The sequence below is a fragment of the Emys orbicularis genome, chromosome 12 (assembly GCF_028017835.1).
Source record: "Emys orbicularis isolate rEmyOrb1 chromosome 12, rEmyOrb1.hap1, whole genome shotgun sequence".
Taxonomy (NCBI): domain Eukaryota; kingdom Metazoa; phylum Chordata; order Testudines; family Emydidae; genus Emys; species Emys orbicularis.
This window is the reverse complement of record NC_088694.1, coordinates 31,579,697-31,604,358: the sequence shown is the minus strand read 5'-3', so window position 1 is coordinate 31,604,358 and position 24,662 is coordinate 31,579,697. Positions and strand designations below refer to the sequence as shown.

Below are 24,662 nucleotides of genomic sequence, written 5' to 3'. Positions count from 1 at the left end.
TATCACCATGGTGATGGTACACAATTGTACATCTCCTCCCCTGCCCTGTGGACCCTGATAGCTTGGACTGGGTATGTCCCAACTGACTCTTTCCACAAACCACATCCTATCCATGGAAATTCATATTGTGCTTGGAATGAAAATATTTTGCCTTTATTTATCCCATAATGACCATTGAACAGCAATACAAGGCTTTGTGACGGAGGTTCAGTGATTACAGTTCCCTTAGTAGGACTCTGAACAGGGGATCTTCCATGCTTGTGCAGCAGCAGCATAGCTAATGTCCACACTGAGCACTGATGTTCGTAACATGCATCCCCTCTGCATTCTTATGTACCTCCTGCCCATAAAGTTGTGCATTGATTTTAAGTTGGCCCTGATAGCTGTCAAAACCCCCTAATGGATATTGACCTAGCTATATTTTAAAATTCCTCTGGGAGCCTCTTTTAGATAGGCCTGTGCTGTAACTCTTTTGGGCCTTATATGAGCAGGTGACTTGTTCTTTGCTCTGATGTTCCCCTGGCTGTGGAACATGCTCTTCTGGGGCAGCTGCAGAAGCCCAACCTCTACTCTTCAAAAACAAGCTCACTTTTATTGAATAGTCTACTTTTCAGAGAGACACTCTGTTTTAATCAGTTAGCACCCAGACAGAATGCATCTCCAGTCCCATCCTGCTATTTTTATTGATGCCCCTTTGCTTGGCTTCTTAATTTATTACTGTTGTGTTTATCACATCTATTTTATAATGTGGTAACTCATTCGCATTTCAGCTGTTTCTGTGATACCCCAATTGCCTCAGCAAGGGGTAACTTTATTAATAGTCATATATTTGCATAAGGTTTTGGTCAAAATTGTAAATTTCAATGACTGCATCTTGGTACATACATTCTACTTATAAAATGTGACCAATTAGGCATCAAAGAAACTACTGGTGATGGGGAAGTTCACAGCCCTGTGGTGTATTTGTTTCTGTCCACAGACTCTTTAAAATCATTTGCACTGAATTACATAGTGTCTTTATGCCTGAAGATTTAGTTACTGGAATGTGCAGTAATCTGTTGATAAGAATACATCAAAAATATGAAGATGTCCATCAGTTGCAACTGTCTGGCATGGAAGTCCTCATTGAATACTGCTGCTTTACACTTGGGTAGAATTCCCTGGCCTGGAGCAAGGTGTCCTATGTTCTTCCCACTTCATATGTTCCTTCTGTCTTTGGGGCAGTGGAGTGTCCCATGTCAAATAGACTCTTTTACTAGTCCTATTGTTAAGAGGAGTTACTGTTAATAAGCTGGTGCAAGGTTTATATTAGTCGATATCAAGCTAATGACAAATATTACCCGTAATGTTCACATACCAAAGTTACCTTAATGATTATTTTAATCCACTCATTACTGTTGCTTTAGGTCAGAGATCCAGCTTAAAATACTGGTATGAGAAGGAGTGGTTAAGTAATGGTCACATGCATGGCTTAGCATTTCTGGAAGAAAATTATTCCCACCAAAATGCCAAGAAGATTGTAGCCACTCATCAACTTCTTGGGGATGTGCAGAAAGTGATAGAAGTACTGCATGGACTGCAGCTGAAGATGAGCATTTTACAGTAAGCAGTGTTTTGAAGTCTTAGCTGGCATGTACTAGATGTGAAACAGATTTCAAAGAGTAGAAAAATAACTGATAATGCAGATTTATTTTGATTTTATATACTATTCCATGGATATATAGGAATGTAGTTTGATATGATGAGTTGTGATTTGCAAAAAAAAAAAAAAAAAATAGCTGCAACTCCTTGGTGCAGTGAAACTAATTTATAAAATATAAAAAAAAATTAAATTGTTGTGGGGGTATAGATATACTCAAACAGAAATGTGGAGAAAGAGATAGCAAGCAAGCAAAGTATAGAAGAAAATTTTTCTAGAATATTTATACAGAATACAGAAAAAAGCAGAATATGGATGAAAGGTGTATATAATACTTATCTCGATATTCTTGACACATCTCTCTTTTCCATCTCAATACTACTAAACCATAATTTTGCTATTGGGAACATTATTTTTTCACCCATCTCCATTATTGCTCTATTATATATAGTGGAATGAGAACATTAATATCTCAGCAGCCTTTCAGTGGCTTGCCCACCACTTTATAATCTATTTGAGCTTTATTTTGTGGTTACCAACGCAACCAGAAAAATTACAAAATGTTCCCATTATACATACATATATGTATTAGTAGATATGGACAGTCAACCAACTTTTTTCTGCATTTTTATGAGTTGAGCAACATTTTTCCAGTTTCCTTAATGTTCTGGGGATGAAAAAAATGAATTATCCTAACCTCAAATCCATCAGTTTCAGAGTGTGATTTCTTAAATGTTTCTCTGTTCACTGATCAGTCGGTCCCATAGCAGCAGCCATTTGGAAAGCAAAGCTCTTGGTGTCTTCGGCCTCTTTTAGAACTTCTTCTCCTTTCACCTCAATCTGTGGTGTCTGCAAATGTGATAATTGCAATACCTTTTAGTGTTTGAGTAGTGGATTGCAAAAAAAAGATACAGGGTCATGCATCATGGAAATATTATGTATCCATTCATCATGGGATCCCTTAATCACCTCTGTGGAATACTTTTCTACTTAATAGAAAGGAGGTGAAACTTAAATATCTCCTGCTCTTTAGGACCTTTCTTCCCAGTGTTGTACAACAAGGGGACATGAGAGTTTTAGATCTTTAGATTCTTCAGTTATGGAACACAATATCGGTTTTGTGGCATTAAGGTTTGGAACAAAACAAGAGCGTTTTGCTTATGGAATGTTTTCCTTTTGACTTCCACCATATCTTGATCTTGCTGTAAGGTATTGTACTAAATTAACTCCCAGTTTCTCATAAAATGTATCATTAAAGAATCTTCAAGAGATTTCAAGATTTGAAGAAAAAGTATCTTGATGTTCTTCTTTGAGTGATGTCTCTATTGGTGCTCCTCTTAAGGTGATTGTGCACCCCGCACCTCTAGTCAGAGAATTTTGACAGCATTGCCTTGTTGGGCAGCACATGCGCTATTCCCATAGTTAACCCATAGCAGCGGTTAACTAGTGCTGTGTGACCAACCACCCCTTTGCTCCTTCTGAACCGCTCTTGGTCCGAGTCGGAGCTCCAGCAGTGCCTCTACATGACTTACCTTAGATTTAGATTTTGGATTAGCTGCATAGTGTAGTAGCTAGAATGGTTAGTTAGAACTCGTTCCTATCTCTTTTCTTTTCTCCCCATTTTAAAAACACACTAACACTAACACTATTTTTATGTTACATTTTCATTCACCCCTCGGGGACGATTTCACCTGAGAATGCCTGAGTCTCCGGGTTTTAAATGTTACCTCTCCTGCTGAGAGGCAATGCCAGTCTCGGACGGACATACCCAGTGTGTCTGCTGCTTGGGGGAGACACACGTACACCAGAAGTGCTTCTACTGCACAACCTTAGGACCTGCGCAAGGAAAGTGAGGGACCTTAAACTCAAACTCATTTTTATGGAGCAATCTCTCCGCCTGGCCTCCAAACCGGGATCCCAAAGTCCTCCCAGTCACCTACCTCGGCTTCTAACAGACCTCCCTCACCGACTCTGCATGGGAGGGACCTGTCTCCTTAAAAAAAGGCCCAAGAAGAAAGCTACCACTTCTCTCACAAAAGGAATCTCAAAAAAATAAGCATTCTCCAACTCTCTCCACGTCATTGGTGCTGACTGTGCCACAGCTATGTACCTACGAGTCAACAGGATCTTGCAGTACCCCTAAAGTCAGAGACCCTAAGTGGGTCGTCTCTCAGAAAGATGGCAGAGACAAGACTGACCTTTCGACTGCAGCACTCACTGCAGCAGCAAATCATTAAATACCAAGTAACTCTGCAGTGCCTCAGCTTACGGCGCCATCTTCTGGCCCTCTGGCGCATACCTCCGAGACACAGTACCAAAGCCTACTTTACCTCCTTTGGTACAGACACCATCAGCACCAATTACCCCAGTGCCGCAACACCTCCCAGTACCACAACAATACCCAGCACCGCAGCAATTGCAGATGCAAGTTGATGGTACCAAGATCTCTTGAAATGCAGCAGTTTCTCTGACTTAATAGTTGCTGCGTCACCAGAGTCACCTCTTCTCGGTACCGATATTGCGTCGGTGCATTCAACACTCACACCAAACAGATCTGCCCCTCCTTTTTCTAGCGAGGGGGATGAGGAGGGAGAGGTTTATTCATCACAACAGTCTTCACCCATACAGGGAGTAGTCAGACCAGATTTACAGGAACAGCCAGGACACTGTTCCAGGGGTGGTATGGACATCCACCACCAATGCCATTCCCACCATAGTGGCTGTACTGGGACCAGTGGGTAACATTACTCCAAGCCTCCCAGTACCTCCAGGGAAAAACAGAGACGCTCCCCATCAGTGTCAGAGGCAGAACCCCACGAGCTCCCTGAAGAGACTTTTGAGGAAACAGAGGAGGCTGTGGATCAGGAGGCCAATCCTGCACCTAACAGCACCTCCTCTCCAGATGAGACCATCATGCCTCTGCCACCTACAACAGGAAACAATTTTAAGCAATTTCAGGAGCTGTTTAAAAGAATCACACACATGCTCCAAATCCCTCTGGAAGAGGTTGCTGAGTCCCAACACAAATTGTTGGATATATTACACACGTCCACCTCATCCAAAATGGTTCTTCCCATAAATAAGGTACTCGTGGAGCCTGCAAACACCATCTGACAGACGACCACAAAAATCCACCCTACTTGTAAAAGGGCAGATAAAAAGTATTACGTCCCATCAAAAGCCCTAGAATTTCTATTTTCATACCCCCAGCCAAACTCATTGGTGGTAGAGGCAGGCAACAAATGGGGCAGGCAACACCATTCAAGGAGCAACCCATATCATAGAGTGGAAAAGATTGGCTCTTTTTGGTCGTAAGGCCTATTCGTCAGCGAGATTACAGTTCAGAATAGCCAAGTGTGAGGCCTTGATGGTGAAATACAACCATACAAATTACTCCAAACTGTACAAATGTATTGACTTTATCCTGGAAGACAAAAAGGTACAATTTAGGGCAGTCATCTCTGAAGGTCACCTCCTGGCATGAACACCTGTACAGGCTTCCTTAGAATCAGCAGACACACTGGCAAGATCCATTGCAACCGCCATAGTCATGCGATGGGCCTCTTGGCTCCATCTGTCCGGATTCCCAAGTGGGGAGGTGCAATCCACGGTAGCAGATCTTCCCTTTGAAGGTCCAAAAATATTTGTAACTAAGACCGAGTCCCTCCATACATTGAAGGACTCTAGAGCAACTCTTTGGTCTTTAGGCATCTATACACCTGCACAAAAACAAGGCAGATATTACTTCTCACAATGCTCAAGGCCAGTGCCCTACACACAGCCACAGAGGCAGAACGATACCCATAGGTGGAAGCAAAGACCCACAAGACATAGGCCACTTCCGTCTCAGTCTACCACCTTGCAACAACCTGGATTGAAACATCAAATTTGAGGGTTTGGTCGGGGCCCAAGAAAGAGACTAATTCCAATTGCTGAAACCACTTTCTACCAGACATCCATTTACAGACCATTTAATACCATTCTCCCCACCAATTATTTACAATTATTACTTCGGACAAATGGGTACTGGAAATTATCATCACCGGTTATTCCATCCAGTTCACCTCCACGTTCTCTTCCTGTCCCTCTTCAGGGACCCCTCTCACGAGTACCTTCTAAGACAGGAAGTAGATCAGCTCCTGCAATTGGGTGCGGTAGAACTGGTACTGGTACAATCGAGGGAAGGGATTTTATTCCCATTATTTTTTTAAACCCAGAAAAAGACATGGGGTTAGAGGCCCATTCTCAACCTGAGAAACATAAATTTTGTCAAAATAAAACTGTTCAGAATGGTTACTTCAGCAACAATAATTCCAGCACTGGAACAAGGGGACTGGTCTTTGGCCCTCGACCTGCAAGATGCATACTTTCATGTCGCCATACATCAGCAACAATAATTCCAGCACTGGAACAAGGGGACTGCTCTTCGGCCCTCGACCTGCATGATGCATACTTTCATGTCACCATACATCCATCGTACAGGCGGTTTCTCCAATTTGTTTTGAGACAAGATCACTATTAGGACACAGTGCTGCCCTTTGACCTCTCCATGGCTCCCTGAGTTTTTTTCCCCAAAGTTCTAGCAGTGGCGGCAGCCCACCTACGCAAGCAGGGGCTCATGATATACCCACATGTAGACGATGGTCTAATCAAGGCCCCAACTCGGGAAGAAGCTGTTGAAGCCACACAAAAGACAGTATCACTCTTTACAAAATTTGGTCTCCAAATAAACATTCAAAAGTCAACGCTGACACCTGTGCAAGAACTAGAATTCATTGAGGCTCACCTAAACTACAGATTCCCCCCGCAATGATAATCACAACATAAGTTCCCTCTAAGCTGCGCGGCTGCACAGCAACCTATTAAGGGCCGCGCAGGCGCTAAGGGCTGCGGCAGGGAGAGATGCCTCTCTCCCAGCCTCAGACCTGCCGCAGCCGGGGGAGAGGCACTCGCCCTCAACCCAGCCTGGACCTGCCATGGCCAGGGGAGAAGCACCACTCCCCACCAGCCCAGGTGCTGCGGGGGGAGTCCTCTCTCTCCCCGCCATAGCCCCGGGGCAGCCTGCACCCCAAACCCCTTATCCTCGGCCCCACCCTAGAGCCCACGGCCCCAGCCCCTCATCCTCAGCCCCACCCCAGAGCCCGCACCCCCCTCACCTGAGCCCCCCTACACACTCCAAACCCCTTGGCCCGACCCCCACCACATGAATTTTGTTATGTGCACCAATATGGATTTTGTTGTGGATACAACGAAATTCATTCCGCACATGCCTGGGAAAAATTAAAGGGAACACTGATCACAACGGACACCTCCCTAGTGGGCTGGGCTTCCCATTTAAACATCTAGCAGTACAGAGCTGGTGGTCTCCTCCAGAACCAACACTGCACATAAACGTTCTGGAACTGCAAGCAGTTTGCAACATATGTGCACACTTTCTGCCCATGATCAAAAACAAAACCATACAAATCCTGATGGATGTTGCTTGCATGTTTTATATTTTAAAAAAAAAACAGGGAGGAGCAAGGTACACTCCCTCTGTACTGAGGCCTTAAGACTGTAGAACTGGTGCATCCATGACAACATCACCATATTAGCCACCTATCTACCTGGACGTCAGAACACCACAATGGACATGTTAAGCAGAAAGTTCTCCCACAATCACGAGTGGGAAATAAATACCTCAGTGATATAGGACATATTCCGACAATGGGGATTCCCCACAATAGATCTATTTGCCACAAGTCAGAACAGCAAATGTCCAATATTTTGCTTCAGAGCAGGCTTAGGGCCAGGATCCAGGGGCAATGCCTTCCTCCTCAGATGGTACCCACCTCTTCTTTACACTTTCTCTCCTACCCGGGTGTTGTCCAGGATCATACAAAAGCTCAAGACCAATCAATCCAGATTCATCTTGGTAGCCCCCACATGGCCCGGGCAAACGGGTTCTGTACCTGCAGCATGTCCGCCGCATATTCTCCAACTTCTTCCATGTTTCCTGTCACAAGATGCAGGCCAGATCTTGCACCCAAGCCTGGAGATACTCCACCTGAGAGCATGGCTCCTCCACGGTACCAAGGCAATGAGATGACCTGTTGAGAAGAAGTGATGGATGTCTTGCTAAACAGCAGATGGTTGACTATATGTTCAACCTACCTCCACAAATGGAAGAGAGTTCACACGCCAGAACAAACACATGAGAGCCACCACCTCCTGGACTGTATACTTCAACTAAAAAAATTCGGTCTTTCATTGAGCTCACTCAGAGTACACCTTGCAGCTATCACAACCTTCCACCATAAATGGATGGGTTCTCAGTCTTCACCCATCCAATTACAAAATGATTCCTACAAGGTGTCCGGAACCTCTATCCCGAATGGACTAAATCATTCAGGAAGGCACCAAAACTATTTCTCTCAACTACGGAGAGATCTAAAGGAGAAGCTCTATCTAAGCAAAGACTCTCCAAATGAATTTCAGAGTGCATTCATTTCTGCTACTGCCAACACGAAGTACAACCCCCACCGGGGGCTAGAACACATTCCAGCAGGTAGCTCTGTACATTGGTAGCCTTCCTTAATAATGTACCTATTACAGACCTATGTAAAGCAGCCACTTGGGCATCAGCCCATACATTCATTCAGCCGTACACAATAGAGATTCAACATCTGACACTTTACTAGGACTCATGGTCCTAGCATCAATCATAGACCCAACTTTGAAGCCCCTCCTTTCCACTACAGGCACTGCTCTACAGTCACCTGAAGTGGAGCACCCACATCACTCGAAGAAGAGAAGGTTACTCACCTTGTGTAGTAACTGAGATTCTTTTAAACGTGTCCCTCTGCGGGTGCTCCAGTACCCACCCTCCTCCCCTCTACTTCAGAGTTCTCGCAAGGTCCTCTGTGGTAGAGAAGGAACCGAGAGGGGGTTGGTCACACAGTGCTAGTTAACTGCCGCTATACGTGCGAGACGGAGACAGTGCATGTGTGGCCTAACTGGCTACTGCTGTCGAAATTCTCCGACTTGAGGCGCTGGGGCACACACTCACCTGAATTGGAGCATCCACGGGGACATGCATCTTGAAGAACCTCAGTAACTGCACAAGGTGAGTAACCTTCTCCTACTGATGTACAGTTCAGAAAAACATCTTCATATCCTTTCAGAAAATATTTGGAGAGTGTCCTTCAGCACTCCTGAACGAAAGGGGGTGAAAAGATCAGTATTGGCTTTGACAGAATCAGTATAGTGTGAGCCAGCTTTCAGAGGCCGTTAGTAAACAGTGCCTGGGGTCAGTGTTAGTTTGTTCCTTGGGTGCTTCACTTTCAGATGTTCCTCCTGTCTGCAATAGGCCAATCCATCCTAGATTGACTTTTGTTGCTTCTCTTGTGAAGCTAGCCAACACACTGGTGACCCCGACAAACCCTTAATGTAATACTGATAGAAATACAAGCCATAACAGTAATTGCACTAATGGGAATGTATTGCTGCATGCAACATCAAACCAAAAAGGCTAAATTACAACACCAGGCTAAGAAAGTGTAGTTGTGCTTCTGGAACTGGATTGGAAAAGACTAAGGCCTTGGCTACACTGGCACTGTACAGCGCTGCAACTTGCTGCGCTCAGGGGTATGAAAACGCACCCCCCTGAGCGCAGCGAGTACAGCGCTGTAAAGCGCCAGTGTAATCAGAGCCTGCAGCGCTGTACGCTCGCTCGCAGCACTGCAAGTTACTCCCCTCGGAGAGGTGGAGTACTTACAGCGCGGCGAGACTACACTTGCACTTCACAGTGCTGCCGCAGCAGCGCTGGGAAGTCCCGAGTGTAGCCAAGGCCTTATACTGTATATACAAGCCTCCTAAACTGGTGAATAAACCTGTAATTGAAGGCACTTCTAGAGGTGAACACTGTCACATTTTGAAATCCTTATTTTTATTGGCGAATTCTAGCCCTTTACTGATGAGATTTGCCCTTTAAGAAGATTTGTTTTGTTAAAGCAGCACTTGTCAGTTTTGGAATAACTGCCGCTCCATGGTCTGTTCAAGGAGTTTCCCTTTAGGTCTCAGGCCTCCAGCTGTCAATTCTCATTGAGCCAGGAGCTGCCTCCCTCTCCCTCAGAGCAGGGTTTTAGGCTTTCAGCTCCCCCTGCAATTCACTGTGATTATCCCGGCAGGTCTGACTTAGGGCTTACTTAGCACTTGCAGTTTCACTTTCTCCAGGGACAATGACAGTGTTTCATCGGTGACCAAACAGTCCTCACCAGGTAAACTACTTTTATTTACAGAAAACATCATAAACAATAGCATTTAAATACATACTTAATCTTACAGAGGTCCCCCAGCTTCCCTATGGAAACCCTGGCAGGTTCCCGTCTTTCAGACTCTTTAGCAGGTAACCACCACTTGTCGGTTGGCTCAAAATCAGGCCCCCGAGTCTGTTTAAATGCAGCCATTATATCCCAAAAGACTTTTTGTTTCCAGGACTCCTGAAATGGATAAAACCAGTCACAGTCCCTTTGCCAAGGGGGCAAGAGTTCAAACTCTGGATGTCTCCATAATCAGCATTGGGATTCTGCATAAATCACCACTTAGTGATCTCAGATCCCCCAAGCAATCCACACAGTGAGCCAGGAGCACACAAATAGATATAACATGTATTGGTACAAAGGTCTCTGGGCCCATATTGTCTGGACCACCTCAAACCATCTCTTCGAAGTTTTCATGCTTTCAAGGTCTGGCTTAACATCCAGAAAACATTTATAAAGTTGAAACACTAGTCTCCGAAGATGCTGCATGTGTTAGCAATATCTGTCACAGGCACCAACAATAATAGTCTCCTACAACATGTAGAAAGGAAATTTTAGCCACTCTAGCATGGATTTGAAAGGAATGTTTCAGTTGTGCAATTATCATGTTGCCTATAAGATGCCTACAGCAGACAGCTCAGTTGCAAACATCTTTAGCCCAGTATTATCCATTTATCATGTCTTCAGAGAGCTGTTTGAATATTTTTTTTGTCTCTGGCTCTTTATTCTGTGAAGATAAGTCTTGATAGACTGTGCAGTGGCATGGGATTTCAATTACTTTGGATTTCAACTTAGATCAGTACTTCTCCAGGATCTTCTCCAATATTCTTTCAGGAGTTAGCCCAAGCTGTCATTTTATTTTCTTCTAGTTTGGGCCTGGTTCTAGTCTATGGGAATAATCTGTTCAGACATTCCAAAGTTGCTAAAAACTTTGCTTCCTTTTTTTTTTTTTTTTTTTTTTTTTTTTGCTGTTGACCCCTAATGGATAAGTGAAGGAATTCAATGAAAATTACAGAAGCATAGTATTCATATTCATCTAAAATTCTTGGTTCCTCCTTAAACTATTTATAAGTATACCCAGTTGCCCTGCTGCTGAAATAAATTCTTGCAGGGTTATTCTGTACTGTTCAACCTGATGGAAATTTAAGTAAACTAAAAAATGAAAAAAAAATAGAAAACAGTTTAGTGGGAAAGGTATGGGGTTCTAGTGTACACAAAGATAGGCTTGGCTAGGTGTGAAACTGCTCAAACACTTTGCTTAAGTAATGGAATAATTTGCAAAGGAAGGGTCATTGAGGAACCAGTATAGACATGTATTATTAGATTTATGGATTTAGTTTGAAGGACAATTCTATACAGGTTGCTAGAAAATGACCCAGAAGGACCTTTCCAGTGCTGTGATCTGAGAGTTCATTTGGCTTAAGGAGCTTGCATTTGAAGTGCCTTGCTTCCTGTTCCTTTATTACAGCTTGTTTCTTGACAGTAAATTAGTTTCATATAAATGACACGTATATAGGAACAAAGAGCAAATATCAACTATTTTTCCAGTTTTTGTTAAGTAATGGGTTATTTCTTTCCATGGTAAAATCAGAACTTTTTTTTTTTTTTTTTTTTTAGAATAATAGAGAAAAGAATACTTAATTGTCAAACAAATCACAATGCACAAGTAATTCCTGGCATACACATCCAAGAAATAGATTTCCTGCTGGGAAAATTTCTTGATCCCAGAGTTTATATTTGAGTTCATTTTCACAAGTTTTTCTTCAACTATTAATACATGAAAGAATTGTTGTTAAAACCAAACACTGGGTGTGTTTGCTGTCTTTATATGTGTGAGGGGGTCGGGGATGGAGGGGTTGGAGTGTCGGGATTTTTTTTTGTTTTGATTTATGGTCTTGTAATCTAATATTGGCCATACTTTCAGGAGGTTCATTTGTACTACTCTAATGAAATTCGTATTTGTTTGTGTGAATAGAGGACTGTTTCAGCTCTGTATGCAAATACAGTAATCAACTGTTTAGAGCAAACACTTTCTCAGTTCTAGTGGTTTTTAAATATTTCTTTCTTACAATCAAATTAAAAACATGAAAACAAATTTCTGCTTCCATAAAGAAAATTCATAGATGATTCAGGGGATGTACCAACAACTGAAAATATTTTCTCATTTATTTTAACACATTTTTATAATTGAAAGTTAACAAAAGTATTTGCACCATTAAAAATGTTGATATGAACATGCCAAATTTGAAGTAGTTCCAAATTGCACTCTGCCTGATGCACCTAAACATTGTGGGGTATAGGATAACTAATGCCATGGCATTAAGCAGAAAGCATTATTAAAAATAGTGACTCTAATGAAAAAAGATTCTGTTGAAAGATACTGAACAGAGATCACTGGAAAGTGAAATCTCACCCCAGAATGTTTAGGGAAACTTACGTGTGAGGAAGTTCATCAATTCTGATATGTTTAGATAGAATGTTCTCATTTCACTTCTTTGTAAAATAAGGTCATAAAGAAACTCTGTCATTTTAAGAAGTTTAAATTTAAAAAGTGATTTTTACTAGTTTTATCTGTAAACAGAAATAAAGAGCATCCAGACTTAAAACTTTGGTGTCATCCTTGGAAGCATCTTACAGTGGATGAAAAAATTCATACGAAACACATCATTCACATTGAAGAAAGCTGCTGCAAAGAAGAGACCGTAAGTTATAGAACTTTCAATGGAACAGTTGAGAAACCTTCAACCATTCCTTCTGTGGAGGAATCCTATATTACCAGTGAACACTGTTACCAGAAACCTCGGGCCTACTACCCTGCTATAGAGCAGAGGCTGGTTGTGGAAACCAGAGGTTCAGCCATGGACGATGGAGTGAACAGAATAAGGGAGAATGGAGATGATGCCCTGTCAGAGAGATTTGGATGGAATCTGGACAGAGAATTATACAAGTTGGAGAATGAGTCCAAGCATAATTATTCTAAGGTATGTTGTATTGGTATAGCCCTGTTTTTCTAGGGCATTTGTTTTTACCAGGCTAATCTACTGTGCTTTCTGAAAATCCTTGACTGCTTTGAGTATTATCTGTGTTGATCCCCACTTCTAGTGCATGTTTACTTCATGCTCCAGGGTCTGGAATTTTCTGGTCAGCAGTGTCCATTGGGGTTGCACATGCTCTCCTCACAATCTGAGGGCATGTTGCAAAGTGTTGTTCCAGCCCCCCTTCTTACCACATGTGGCTTCAGGTTGGCACTCAGTGATGTCTGCTGTACTCCCCATAGAAGTTCATCCTTCAAAAATTTCACCTTAGAAAGTTAATGTTACAGTATTAGTTTACTAACTGCTTTGCTAGGTTTTTCTGTCCTGTTGGCAGCTTTAGATTTTGACCATTGATTTGATTGGTGCTTTAAAGTTGAGGCAAAGGTATGAAGGTTCAGATACTCTTCCTTATGTGACTTATCCTTGTCAGTGAGGTGCCTTTTTGGTGGTGGTGGTGGCGGCGGCGGCGGTGGTGTTGTGGCGAAGACCTTATCCTCGATAAGTGCTTGGTCTGCTGGTTCTTCTTAGCCCAGTCCTGATATGCCAGGGATAGTCATCTCAGGCTTCACCTCTTGGAGCAATCTGTGAAGGTGACTTCAGATTCAGAATGGAATAACCCTCTGTCCTGGGACTGAGCCCCTCTACTAAGGTTATACAATTCCTTACCACTCTGAGGAACAGTGACACATCTTCATGGGGTCCCCAATACCAGGGCAAAGTTTCTAGCTCCCTCAGTGGACTCTGAGACCAAGCACATCAGCTCTCCAAGTGCTTACTACTTCTCCTGGGCTTTTGAGGCAAATCTCGGTCTCAGACCAAAGAAGACAGAAAGCACCAGTCTTCTGCCTCGGAGAGGAGAGGAGAAGAAAAAGAGGAGGAGCCATGAGTCATAGAATCAAAGGAGATTAGGGTTGGAAGAGACCTCAGGAGGTCATCTAGTCCAACCCCCTGCTCAAAGCAGGACCAACCCCAACTAAATCATCCCAGCCAGGGCTTTGTCAAGCTGGGCCTTAAAAACCTCTACGGATGGAGATTCCACCACCTCCCTAGGTAACCCATTCCAGGGCTTCACCACCCTCCTAGTGAAATAATTTTTTCCTAATGCCCAAGCTAGACCTCCCCCACTGCAACTTGAGACCATTGCTCCTTGTTTTGTCATCCGCCACCACTGAGAACAGCCTAGCTCCATCCTCTTTGGAACCCCCCTTCAGGTAGTTGAAGGCTGCTATCAAATCTCCCCTCACTCTTCTCTTTCGCAGACTAAGTAAGTCCAATTCCCTCAGCCTCTCCTCATTAGTCACGTGCCCCAGCCCCCTAATCATTTTTGTTGCCCTCTGCTGGACTCTCTCCAATTTGTCCACATCCTTTCTGTAGTGGCCCAAAACTGGACACAGTACTCCAGATGTGGCCTCACCAGTGTCAAATAGACGGGAAGAATCACTTCCCTCGATCTGCTGGCGACGCTCCTACTAATGCAGCCCAATATGCCATTACCCTTCTTGGCAACAAGGGCACACTGTTGACTCATATCCAGCTTCTCGTCCACTGTAATCCCTAGGTCCTTTTCTGCAGAACTGACGCTTAGCCAGTCGGTCCTCAGCCTGTAGCCGTGCTTGAGATTCTTCCATCCTAAGTGCAGGACTCTGCACTTGTCCTTGTTGAACTTCATCAGATTTCTTTTGGCCCAATCCTCCAGTTTGTCTAGGTCACTCTGGACCCTATCCCTACCCTCCAACATATCTACCTCTCCCCCCAGCTTAGTGTCATCCGCGAACTTGCTGAGGGTGCAATCCATCCCATCATCCAGATCATTAATGAAGATGTTGAAGAAAACCGGCCCCAGGTCCGCTCCCTGGGACACTCCGTTTGATACCGGCTGCCAACTAGACATTGAGCCGTTGATAACTACCTGTTGAGCCCAGTGATCTAGCCAGCTTTCTATCCACCTTATAGTCCATTCATCCAATCCATACTTCTTTAACTTGCTGGCAAAAATACTGTGGGAGACCGTATATCATTCTCTAATTGAACATTTGACTGTGCTGCCTTAATCTGTTTATGCAAGAACTCTTCTGCCTCTCTGATGCCACTCAAGATCAATAGTTGACCTTTAAGATCATGAAACTTTTCCTTTTATACAGCCATCAACTTGTACTTCCTGCATAATAAGTCTGTCTTCGGGCAGGAAACAGAATATAGCACAATCCTTGTTAAGTCCCAATAACTAGTCCATTGCTTGTGGTCGGTATTGGTAATGTACCGGGGGGCGGGAATCCTCCTCTCTCTGCTGCAAACTCTTTCAGAAATCCTGTTAGCCTGCTCAGGTGGTTTTTTTTCAAGTTCCATTATTTTCATTGGTCAGTACCACCCCCTTGCTATTATGGAGGGATTAACCACTTAGACTTCAAACACCTGGCTTGATCAAAGGTCACATAGCCCCAGTCATATGGTCATTAGAGACACAAGGAAACCAACTGCTCACTGGGCCTTTTCGGAGGCCCAAAAGTTCAACTATTTGACCCTCTCAGAGACAATCAAACCAAACATGCAACTCACCAAGTCATCAGGATCTACAGATACATCCCGAAAACTTCCCTGTTAGCATTGCCTGTTCACCTGCTCATGTGTTCACTTTAAGTGCATTATACCTAATGTTTCTGGACAGCATCATGAAAGCATCCAAGGCAAAAAGTGTGTTAGCTACCCCAAAGGAAACCTGTAAAACTGTAACCTAGTCATCCAGCAACATGTTTGTAAAATGCTACAGGCTTGAACTTCATTCTGTGGAGAAGCATCATTTAACAGGAAGGTGCTCCAAGATGTGTCCCCAGATATTTCTGATTTGAGGGAAGGGAGTGCATTCTTCTCCTATTTAGCACTCTCTTCCTTCTAAAACCTCCTTAATTGAGTAGTGTCCCTATGGGTGCTCCACTTCAGGTGCGCATGTGCCTCTTGAGCCCTTGATCGGAGATTTTCCGGTAGCAATGACCGTTCATTCCACACATGCATCTAGTACCTCCTTGTGCCACGTAACAAGGCTATATAAGGATGCGCGGGCAAACCACCCTCCGTTCCTTCTCAACTGCCTTGGCCTGAGGTGGAGCCTTAGCATGTCATGCCTCGGCTGTCTTGTGTTTACAATTTCCTATAGTAGTTTTGTTTAGGATTAGTTAGTATAGTTAGTTTTAGTGATAACTATATAGTTAGAGATAAGTGGTGATTGGATTGTCTTGTTCCTCTCTCTCTCCCCCTCAGGAAGTCTTTTATTTTCCTGCCAGGAAAAGCCTGGATCACCAGGTTATAAACACTGCTTCTCCTTCTGAGAGGCTATACCTGTTAGCGACAGCCACTCTTATGTGGCTGTTGCTTGGGGGAGTCCCATGTCTCCCAGAAGTGTAGCTTCTGCCCAACCCTCAAATCCAGGGCAAGAAATAACAGAGAGATTAAACTGAGACTGTTGACAATGGACTGCTCCCTTTGACCAGCTTCTGAATCAGCTCAGGAGACACAGCTCTCCCCCCATACATCTGTTTCTCCAGACAGATCCAGCACTCCTTCAACCTCAGTGCAGGCTTCTCCTGAGAAAGGGAAGACTTCGGAGGCTCCAGGGAAGGTTTTCAAAAAGAGGAGTGTGGAGACTCATCTTACGGAGCCAGCTCCTAAAGGGCCCAGATCCCCTGGTGAGAGCCACAATCTCGGAAGCCTTGACCTCTCAGCTTGGTGCCATAGAGGCAAAAGACTCCTCCAGTACTGGTAGGGCTGAAGTGCCAGAGCTCATGGAGAGAGACAGCTCTGACAGGTCTTGGTACCATCTGAGAGACAAGGAAGGCAAGCATGAACACTCGAGGCTGCCACCATCTGGCACAGCCCCACCATTGGTGCCTACGCATTCAGCACCTTTGCTACTGAGCAAGAAATGGCACCAGATACCGTGGGCACCTGCATTAGTACACCCCCAATTGATAGTACCTTCTTCAGTTACCGCATCGGTACTGATCCTCTACTTAGTACCACAAGAATTCAGGTACATTAAGCACCTGTCTGATTAATGTACCTAAGTCCTCACTCCTCATAGTACTGAGTGTCTCTTGGTACTGAGACCTCCATCTCCAGATCACCATCATCCTCACCATTTTCTGTGGTTCCATTGAAGGATATTGAGTAAGATGGAGACTTCCAGTCAGTCTCTCGTATTTCTGTACAGGGTTCTCCGACTTACCTATATAGGAACCTATTCTTTGACAGTCATAGGGAAGATACTCTTGCTCAATAAGGAGTGTGGTGGAAGCAACCCTATGCCACCCCCGCTCCCATATGGGTGCCCTCCCACCAGTGGCCATACTGGGATCTTTGGACTGCTTATCGGCATCAATTCACCAGACCACTGGTACTGTCTCCTAAGGAGGCTAGTCATACAGTCCTCTCCTCACCAATCTGCCCACTCTCAGGAGGAGACATTTGAGGAGCAGGAAGCCAGGGTGGAGAAAGAGGCCACCCTTCAAACACCTATTTCATCATTGTCTACCGACAAGGTGATTATGCCTCCACCACCTTCCATGGCTGCTGATTTCTGCAATTTCAAGCTCTTATAAAGAGGGTAGCTGACACTTCTAATTCTTCTTAGAGGTCAAGGACTCACAGCACAATCTGCTGGACATTCTGCAGTCAGCAATATCCTCCAGGGTGGTATTACCCATTAACAAGGTACTCTTGCATCCAGCGAAGACTATGTGGCAAATACCTGCTACCCTTCCATCAATGTGTAAATGACCAGATAAGAAATATTATGTTCCCCCTAAGTATTCTGCTTTTTTTGAGCAGGGTAAGCAGAACTTCTCCAAGTCTATTCTGTATGACAAGGACCAAAAGAGACCAGACCTTTTTGGACAGAAGTACTATTCATCAACCCTGCAATTTAGGAACAAGAACTATCAGGCAATCATGGCCAACATTTTACAAATTATAATTTTACAAACTGTAATAGATTTACAGCCTTTATTGAACATCTGCCACAGGAACATAGGAAACAGTTCCAGGCCATCATTTCAGAGGGCCAATTATTGGTCAGAACCTCTCTTCAAGCATCCTTGGATGTTTCAGACACCACTGCCAGGCCCATCTCCATGGCAGTATTTATGTGCAGGGTGTCATGGATCCAACTCTGGGTTTCTGAGAGATGGCCAGAACACTGTTGAGAAACATCCCTTCAATGATTGTAAGCTAGTCTTGGAGACCACAGATGAGTCCTTCCACATACTAAAAGACTCTAGAGCTACTTTATGATCTCAGGGCATATATACACCTACAAATAAGTTTTGGTAGGTCACATCCTGCTCATTTCTTGGGATTCCTAAGTCCCACTGAACCTCCCAGGAAAAGACAAATTCCAGAGAGAGAATGCTGCTTACCTGCCCTCTATGAGCACCCCATTATCTTCAAAATTTTGACAGGTCGGTCAAGGGTTCAAATCCTCTGGTTTTACAGCTACATCTGTTTCCCCTCCTCCCCCTCTTTTGGAGATCACATTCCCCATTTCCAACATGCTTGGAGGAGGATCACTACAGACAACTGGGTCATAGATGTCATAACATCGGTTTATACCATCCATTTTGCATCCCTCCCCCCCTTCCATCCCCTTTTCCTCTTCAGGGTCCCCTCTCACAAGCTTTTTATTGAGATAAGAAGTGAACTCTCTCCTTCGATAAAGAGCAATATAGGCAGTCCCACCACTTCACAAAGGCGAGGAGTTTTCCTTGACGTATTTCCTTGTACCAAAAAAGGATAGAGTGTGGAAACCAATCTTGGATCTAAGACTTCTAAACAAGTTTGTAAAGCCTTAATAATTCAGGATAATGACTCTGGCAACTATAATTCCTTCACTGAAGGAAGGGTATTGATTTTTGGTTCTCGACGTACAAGATGCCTATTTCCAAATAACGATAAATTCATTGCATAGGAAACACCTACGCATCACTGTAGGCCAGGATCATTTCCAATTCCAAGTACTTCTCTTAGGCCCTAAGGATGTTCTCAGAGGTGCTGGCAATAGTGGCTGCTTACCTCCATCAAGAAGTGATCCTAATCTTCCCATACCTCGACGTCTGGCTACTCAAAGGCAGGCTGTTCCTATGGATCAGTGCTGTCTTCCAACCAGACAGCAGTTGCTCTTTTCCAGAAACTGGGTCGCCAGCTGAATGTAAAAAAATCCACATTAACTCCTGTAGCAAAGATACAGTTTACAGAGGCATACTTGGATTCATTGACAGCCAGGGCCTACCTTCCCACAGACAGACTTGTAACTTTGTCAGCGCTGGTAGGGACAATTCAGGGGAGCTTAGACTACAATAAGGACATGTCTACAGTGCCTGGATCACATGGCAGCTTGCACCTTCATGACCAATCATCCAAGGATACGCCTCTGCTGCTACCAAGTTTGGCATAAAATGACCTTTTCTCTAGCCAGAGATGCTTTGTATAGGCATGTGATGGTTCTTCTCTAGACCCTCAGCGTCTGTGCAGGCATTCCTTTCTGTCAGCTCCAGGAGTAACTATGACAACAGCTGCGTCATTATTGGGATGGAGAGCTCACCTCAGTGCCCTCACAACTCAAGGTAGATGGACAAATCAGGAAACCTGTCTCCACATCAATCTGTTGGAACTCAGGGTGGTCAGAAATCCCTGCTTTTGTTTCCTCATCGGGGCAAATCAGAGTCATGACGGACAACCTATTCTGCATGTTCTATATCAACAAGCCGTGAGGGACAAGATCCCCCTCTCTGTGCGCCAAAGCTAAGAAACTATGCAATTGGTGTATAGTCCATCCGATCCAAATTTCAGTTGTTTATCTCTCATGTATTCGGAACTATAGCTGGTATTCTCAGCAGATAGTTATCCCAGGACTACAAATGGGGGCTAGACTCTCAAATACTCCACACTTTATTCCACAGGTGGAGACTACCAGAAGTGGATCTCTTCACCACCTTCAGGAACAAGAAGTGTCCTCCATTCTGCTCAAGAAGGGGTCTGGGCCTTTCTTGTATCTTGGCAGCGGGATCTGCTTTTTGCATTTTCTAAAACACCACTACTATTAAGGGTGATGAACAAGATCAGACAGGACAAAGAGTTATCCTTACAATATTGATCTGGCTGAGACAAGCTTGGTACCCTGATCTGCTTCGCCTATTCGTCCAACTGTTGTTCATACTTCTGACCATTCCTCATTTCCTCTCCCAGGCTGTGGGTCATGTGCTTCATACTAGCCTAGGGTTCTCCTCCTCCGGGTGTGGTTCCTTGATGGTTTGTGGGGTTAGAATCTTCCTGCTCTGCAGAAGTGCAACAGGTGTTACTGAACATCAGGAGTCAACCCATATTACTCACCTGCAGAAGTGCAAGAGATTCTTCCTTTGCTGTTGTCACCACTTTTTTGTCTCTGAATCTGTGTCGCTCTGTTGCCCTGGATAACTGTTAGATCTAAAGAAATTGGGGTTATCAGTTCAATTAAGGTCCATTTGACCGCAATATCAGCCTTTCATCCTCCAGTAGCGGGATTCTCCATATTTGCTGACCCTGTGTTGTCTAGGTCAGTAGTTCACAAGCTTTTTCAGTCCGCTTCCCTCCCATTCTCTCCCCCCCCCCCCCTTCCATTTATCATTCACAGAATTTGTCGTGCCTCTCCCTCCATTACTTGTAATCTGAAACTGTTTCGGTTTTCTTCCAGGGCTCTACCCTGAGATCCTGCTGCCATAATAGCCGGAGCGGGATAAAAATTCAACAAATAATGTGGGAGCGGGTGGGAGTGAGTATTGTGGGGTGAGATGGGAGTGGGATTTTAAAAAATAATTTTCCTGCAGCGCAAGCAACATGAATGCCCTGGCCAGCACCTGCTGCTCTCTAGCCGCCCAGCTCTGAAGGCAGCACCACCGCCAGCAACAGTGCAGAAGTAAGGGTGGCAATGCCCTCACTTTGCACTGCTATTGGTGGTGGTGCTGACCTCAGAGCTGGACAGCTGGAGAGGAGCAGCTGCTGGCTGAGGTATTCATGTTTGCTGCTTGGGAGAACTTTTTTTTTTTTTTTTTTTAAATCCCACTTCTGTCCTGCCCCGCAATACCCACTCTATTTTTATCCTGCTCCAGCTATTATAGCAGCAGGTCCTGTGGGACCTGCAGGATCCCAGTTTCTTTGTGCCCCTCAGAGAACCTCTGGCATGCCCCCCAATTTGTGCACCACTAGTCAAGGTTTATAATGGGTTTAGGGAATCTCTACCCCACTCCAATTTGGGACCTTAACGTGGTAATTAAGCCTATAGGACTCGAGAGAATGAAGCCTTGATAGCAGATCTCCCTCTCCCCCTCCCTCCAGTATTCTGAAAGGATGAAGTCTCTGTGCCCAAACCCTAAATTCTTACCTAAGATACTATCAGTGTTTCATCTTAACCAGTCCATTCATCCACCATTTTTTTCCAAAACCCCACAAGTCTCTGCAGGAGACATACTATCATATCTTGGTTGTTCAAAGAGCATTGGCTTTCTACTTATATAGAATCAATCAATTACAATAGTCACCTAGACTGTTCATCTCCATCACAGATAGATCCCATGGGTCCTCGATCTCTGCTCAGAGGCTGTCAATGTGGATCTCTGGGTGTATTATCACTTGTTATGAGGCAACCAGCATTTCATCCCCCCTCCAAAGGGTGATAGCACACTCTACCAGAACCTAAGCAACATCCTCAGCATTATCCAAGAATGTGCCAGTATCTGAAATATGTATGGCTGCTACATGGGCTTCAGTACATACATTTTCTAATCATTATGCCTTGATCCACGCCTTCTGATCCAATGTGGCGGTTTGTAAATGCACTACTTTCTTCAGTACTGGACTCAGTCCCAAACCTCCTGTATCCCCCTGTGGGGATACTGCTTGGGAGTCACCTGAAGTGGAGCACCCTTTGGGACGCTACTCAGAGAAGAAGAGGTTACTCACCTTGTGCAGTAGTTGCAGTTCTTCGACGTGTCCCCCTATGGATGTTCAACTACCCGCCCTCCTTCCCTCCTGCTTTAGACTATTCTATATAGAATATTTGGGTGGATAAGAAACTGAGGACCATTGACTTGCACATCACTGGATAGCCTCGGTGTGTGGCACAAGGAGGTAGAGGATGCATCACAGGTTGAATGGACACTGCTAATGGAAAATCTCCAATCAAGAGCTCAAGAGGTTCATGTGCACCTGAAGGGGAGCACCCATAGGGGGACACATCTCGAAGAACTGCAGTTACAGCACAAGGTGAGTAACCATTTTTTACTGCTTGCTATGGCCCATCCATCTCAAACTGGGGAAGCGCTCGGGATCCAGAATGGAAAGCTTATTACCAGATTTCCTTGATGGGACTGAGCTGCTTTATGTGAGAGAAGTGCTTTCCGTATCTGAACAATTGGCTTTCTCCGGGGACCATATGCACATTGAACACAAGCTACTTAGGTGTTACTATTAGATTACATTTAATCTGCTAATAAAGATTGTGTTTCCATACAGTTTTTGAAAATGGTAATCTGGGGGCGAGAGGAGAAGGAAGGGGTGTTGCTAACCCTGGAACTTTGTGAATTAGTCTAAACTGCGTCCATTACTAGCCAGAAGGATAGTGCAACCAAAATATTGACTGCAGAAGAGGTCAGTCCCAGACAGGAAATCAAGAAACAAATCTTCTGTTTAAACAGTCTCTGTTTCTGCAGTGTCAGACTCACATTCTTTTGCTTTTGAGTATTTTGTTTTTCGTTTTAAATGTTGTTGGTGTTTTTGTGCCTCATCCAAGAGTGTGAAGCTGAAGCAGCATCTTCGTTGCTGGTAAAGAGTTTTAAAATTCTTATTAGTGGACAACTGGAGTATAGAGACTTTTTAATCTTCATGTTTCATATTATTGAACTATCTCTGCATTTTGATGGGCTAACAACAGCTGTTAGCCAACAAGGATTCTCAGACTAGTTGAGAAATAATACAATAATTCTGCAAATCATAAACACAGCAAAAAAAATGTAGGGAACTGGATAACTGGGGAGAAACTGTACCATTAGCTTCAGTAACTCTAGAGATCCATGCAGCCTGATTGGCTGGCTGAAGTATTTCCATTTCACTATGATAAATACTAACTTATGTACCTTTGTCAGGTAAGAGAATGTGTATCTAAGAAAATCCCTTCAGAGGAAGCTATTGAAATGAAACTGCTGGAAAAAGACAAGGAAGGAGTTGTGAACTCTCAGCTGCAGTGGCAACTTAACCTTCTAGCCCACGTTGAATCTCTACAAGATGAAGTTACACACAGGATGGATTTCATTGAGAAAGAACTGGATGGTAAATTAAATGTATTTTCTTTCACTGGTTAAACAGCATGTACATTTTTGTCCCATTCAGATTATGCTGTTTCTCTCCTAAATGCATTGTCTTGAGATCTGTATCCTATTTCTGCAGATCTACAAAGATACCAGCATCGTTTTTATCAAATAGCCATCTGTAATAATTGAAAGTTGTGTTTTTAGGAGTAAATTTGGTTTTGATATAGTCACTGGAACTGCCCTTCAGGTAGTTGAAGGCTGCTATCAAATCCCCCTTCACTCTTCTCTTCTGCAGACTAAATAAGTCCAGTTCACTCAGCCTCGCTTAATAAATCATGTGCTCCAGCCCCCTAATCATTTTTGTTGCCCTCCGCTGGACTCTCTCCAATTTGTGCACATCCTTTCTGTAGCGGGGGGCCCAAAACGGGACGCAGTACTCCAAATGTGGCCTCACCAGTGCCAAGTAGAAGAGAATAATCACTTCCCGCGATCTGGGGCACTCCGCTTGATACTGGCTGTCAACTAGAGATTGAGCCATTGATCACTACCCGTTGAGCCCGACGATCTAGCCAGCTTTCTGTCCACCTTATAGTCCATTTATCCAATCCATACTTCTTTAACTTGCCTTGCAGAGATGTTTTTTGCCTTACAGAGATGAACACATTGATTTAAGCACATGGTAGCTCTGTAAATTACCAAACACTATTTGGGAAGTTTTGTTTTCTGATTTCTAAAATATGGTATATGTTAAAATTACTGTAGTTTGTCTTTCAAAATATATTTATTTCAAGAACTCTTAGTTTTATGGTTTTGGAAATATATATGTATATATTTGTCAGCTAATCACAATAGCGAATAGTATTAACTTTTTCTATTTCTTTTGCAGTTTTAGAGAGCTGGTTGGATTACACAGGAGAGCTGGAGCCACCTGAACCACTAGCTAGACTTCCACAACTCAAACATTGTATAAAACAGCTTATTACGGACCTAGGCAAGGTGCAACAAATTGCTCTTTGCTGCTCAACATGAGACTAGAGAGCTCTTGAAATTGCTGTTGAATATGAACGCGGAGTGTTTGACACAAACAGCTCTATATATTTAAATGAAATTAGCATGCTGATTGCATGTGATGCAGACTGACTTCAGGGATTTGTGAAGAAGTATGACTGTTCTGAAAGCAGTAACAAGGTTATTCTTATCTTTTGATCTTTTGGGGGTTTACTAGGCAATTTTAACAATATGGAAGGGGATTTTACTCTTGTATTCAAGGGTAGGAGCAGACTGACAAATTATACTCTTAGATTTTCATTCCTTACGACAAGTTGTTGAATGAAATAAACTTTTTGCATAATGAAACTGA

General features: G+C 43.8%; 1 protein-coding gene across 1 annotated transcript in view; it reads left to right on the top strand.

Annotated features, from left to right (window-relative positions):
- Positions 1-24,351, top strand: part of PHF20 (PHD finger protein 20) — a 161,844-nt gene extending 137,493 nt beyond the window's left edge. Inside the window, exons 16-19 of the mRNA XM_065414947.1 lie at positions 1,407-1,602; positions 12,521-12,920; positions 23,138-23,321; positions 24,189-24,351. Coding sequence (XP_065271019.1) covers positions 1,407-1,602; positions 12,521-12,920; positions 23,138-23,321; positions 24,189-24,331 — 923 coding nt within the window. The 3' untranslated portion in view covers positions 24,332-24,351. The remainder of the gene's footprint in view (positions 1-1,406; positions 1,603-12,520; positions 12,921-23,137; positions 23,322-24,188) is intronic.
- Positions 24,352-24,662: the final 311 nt, after the last annotated feature.